The 2,513-nt window shown below is 39.2% G+C and overlaps 1 protein-coding gene across 1 annotated transcript in view; it reads right to left on the reverse strand.

Annotated features, from left to right (window-relative positions):
- Positions 1-2,513, reverse strand: part of SRPX2 (sushi-repeat containing protein, X-linked 2) — a 29,501-nt gene that overhangs the window by 10,189 nt on the left and 16,799 nt on the right. The window contains exon 4 of the mRNA XM_006759181.2: positions 314-505. Coding sequence (XP_006759244.1) covers positions 314-505 — 192 coding nt within the window. The remainder of the gene's footprint in view (positions 1-313; positions 506-2,513) is intronic.

Genomic DNA, 2,513 nt, shown 5'->3' on the forward strand with positions numbered 1-2,513 from the left:
ACATCCTTGAGTGCCAAAAGAAGGCCTAGGTCCACATAAGCCCCAGGCCCAAGTCTTACATGCACTCATTTGCTTCCCTGAGCCAGAAGAGCCGGTTGCTATTTAAATGCTCATGTTAATTGGGCAATAAACACAGGGAGAGAAAATGAGCTAAAATGTTAGGATGGAGAAAGGCCATTTTGGGTGCCTGTGAAAAATTCTTAATTTTCACTTGACAGAGGGCATTGTAACGCCTCCAGGCATATACACTTAGTGGCTGGCTTGCTGACCTTTCTCATATATACACATCAGCATCTGCACACGCACCACTTACGTCTGCAATAGGCAGTTCCAGACCAGCGGCGGCTTGGCAAGCATTGCACCGACCTTCGCCCAATCAGTCGAAAACCCCGGTCACAGGAGAGCTCACAACGAGTGCCCAAGCTGCTGTGATAATTCCCTCCCCTTGGTGAATAGCATGTGGCTTCTCCGTCTTGGATATTTAATGTATAACACCATCGGGGGACTGTAACAATAGAAGAAAAGTAAGCTGAAGTACAATAATTAAGACAGTGTATTGGTGAAAGGGCAGGCACATAGATCAATGGAACAGCAAATAGACCCACACAAGTATGTTGAAATAATTTTTGACAAAGATTCAAAAGCAATTCAATGGAGGGAAGATAGCCATTCAAACACATGTTGCTGGACCAATATTGAACTTCCATAGATAAGAAGGAGGAGGAGGAGAAGGAGGAGGGGAAGGGAAAAGAACTTCAGTCTAAGTCTCATACCTTATATAAAAAGATAATTCAAAATGGATCATGAATTTAAATGTAAAAGGTAAAATTATAAAACATTAAAAAAACAGGGCAAAATCTCTGGGATCTAGAGCTAAGAGTTCTTAGACAGGCAAAGCACAATTAATACAAGGAAAAAAGACAATAAATTAAACCTTGTCAAAATTAAAAACTTTTGTATTATGAAAAGCATTGTTAATAGATGAAAGACAAACCACAAACTTGGAGAAAATATCTGCAAACCACACATTCAACTAAGGACTGGTATCTAGAATATATAAGTAACTCTCAAAACACAAAAGGAAAAAAGCAAACAAACCATTTAGAGCATGGACAAAAGACATGAACAGATATATCACTGAAGAGGATATACTAAAGAAAATAACACATGAAAAGACAGTCAGTATTATAAGTCACTAGAGAAATTCAAATTAAACCACAACAAGATACCATTATGTACCCATTAGGATATCTAAAGTTTAAAAAACAACAACAAACAAAAAAAAAACTGTCAAAACCAAGTGTTGGTGAGGATGCAGAGAAACTGGAACTCTTACACATTCCTGGGAGAAATACAAAATGACACAGCCACTTTGGAAAATATTTTGGTAGTTTCTTCTAAAAGTAAACATACACTTGCCATGCAACTTTGCAATCCCACTTTAGGTATGAAATGAAAACCTGTGTTCATACAAAATCCTGTATACAAATGTTTTAAAATACCTCTATTCAGAATGGCCAAAGCTGGCAACAATTCAAATGTTCTTCTGTGGGCGAATGGTTGAGGTCCGGGATAACCTCAAAGAGGCAGCCCTGGGTAAGTTCTTGATGTGATGAAGCTGTTTGGTATCGTGGTGGTGTTTACATGACTATGCATTTGTCAAAACTCATAGAACTCTGCACCAAAAAGAGTGAATTTTATAATAGGTACATTTTTTTTAAAAAAATTAAATGATACAAATATGGAAGCTAGAGAGAGGAAGGGAATGCAATATCAAACAAGGCTGCTTAAGAATGAAAGTCCAATCCCAAATCAATACTGAGCACAAAAGGTAATAGGGCCATCTATAATAATATAAGTGTAATACGCTAATTAGACCGGACAGCCAAACGACCTTCCGGATGAAGCCAGGGCCTCGAGGGGTGAGCCCCTTGCATGAATTTTGTGCACTGGGCCTCTAGGTAAACCATAAAAGCATCATAAAATCGTCTCATTGGCTACACAATAGGAATGACTTTTCAGCAGGTTCAGATTTTAAAGGAGCACCTATAAATAGACAGAGGGCCACCTGTCCAAGTATGCATACACAGTATGACATAAATCTGTTAGTCTCAAGTCAGGAAGGCTAAAGCCCCATATGAGCTCATTCAATTCCCAAATCCTAAGGGACAAAAACAAAGGGAGTTTGAATAAAAGTGCATCAGGAGATAAAGGAAGAAAGGCTGGAGCCTCCGCTTGAAGGCAGCTAAAGAATGAAGACAGTAAGAACGCTATCCTTCAAGCAACAACACACTATGGCTTTCAGCATTAGTTTTATGCCTGTGGCTGCGACACAAGGCTGCCATCTGGAGACACCATCTCCAAACTACATAAAGTTGGAAGCACTACAGTTGCAGAGCTGTTAATTGTGTGATCACAACACATATCATAAAGACTTTATATGGGCGGCTGGGGCCTCAACAATCACTCCTGTCGTATTTCTCTCCAACATTCTATCAATAAAAATACACATT

Source organism: Myotis davidii, unplaced genomic scaffold, assembly GCF_000327345.1.
Source record: "Myotis davidii unplaced genomic scaffold, ASM32734v1 scaffold3476, whole genome shotgun sequence".
NCBI classification, from domain to species: Eukaryota; Metazoa; Chordata; class Mammalia; order Chiroptera; family Vespertilionidae; genus Myotis; species Myotis davidii.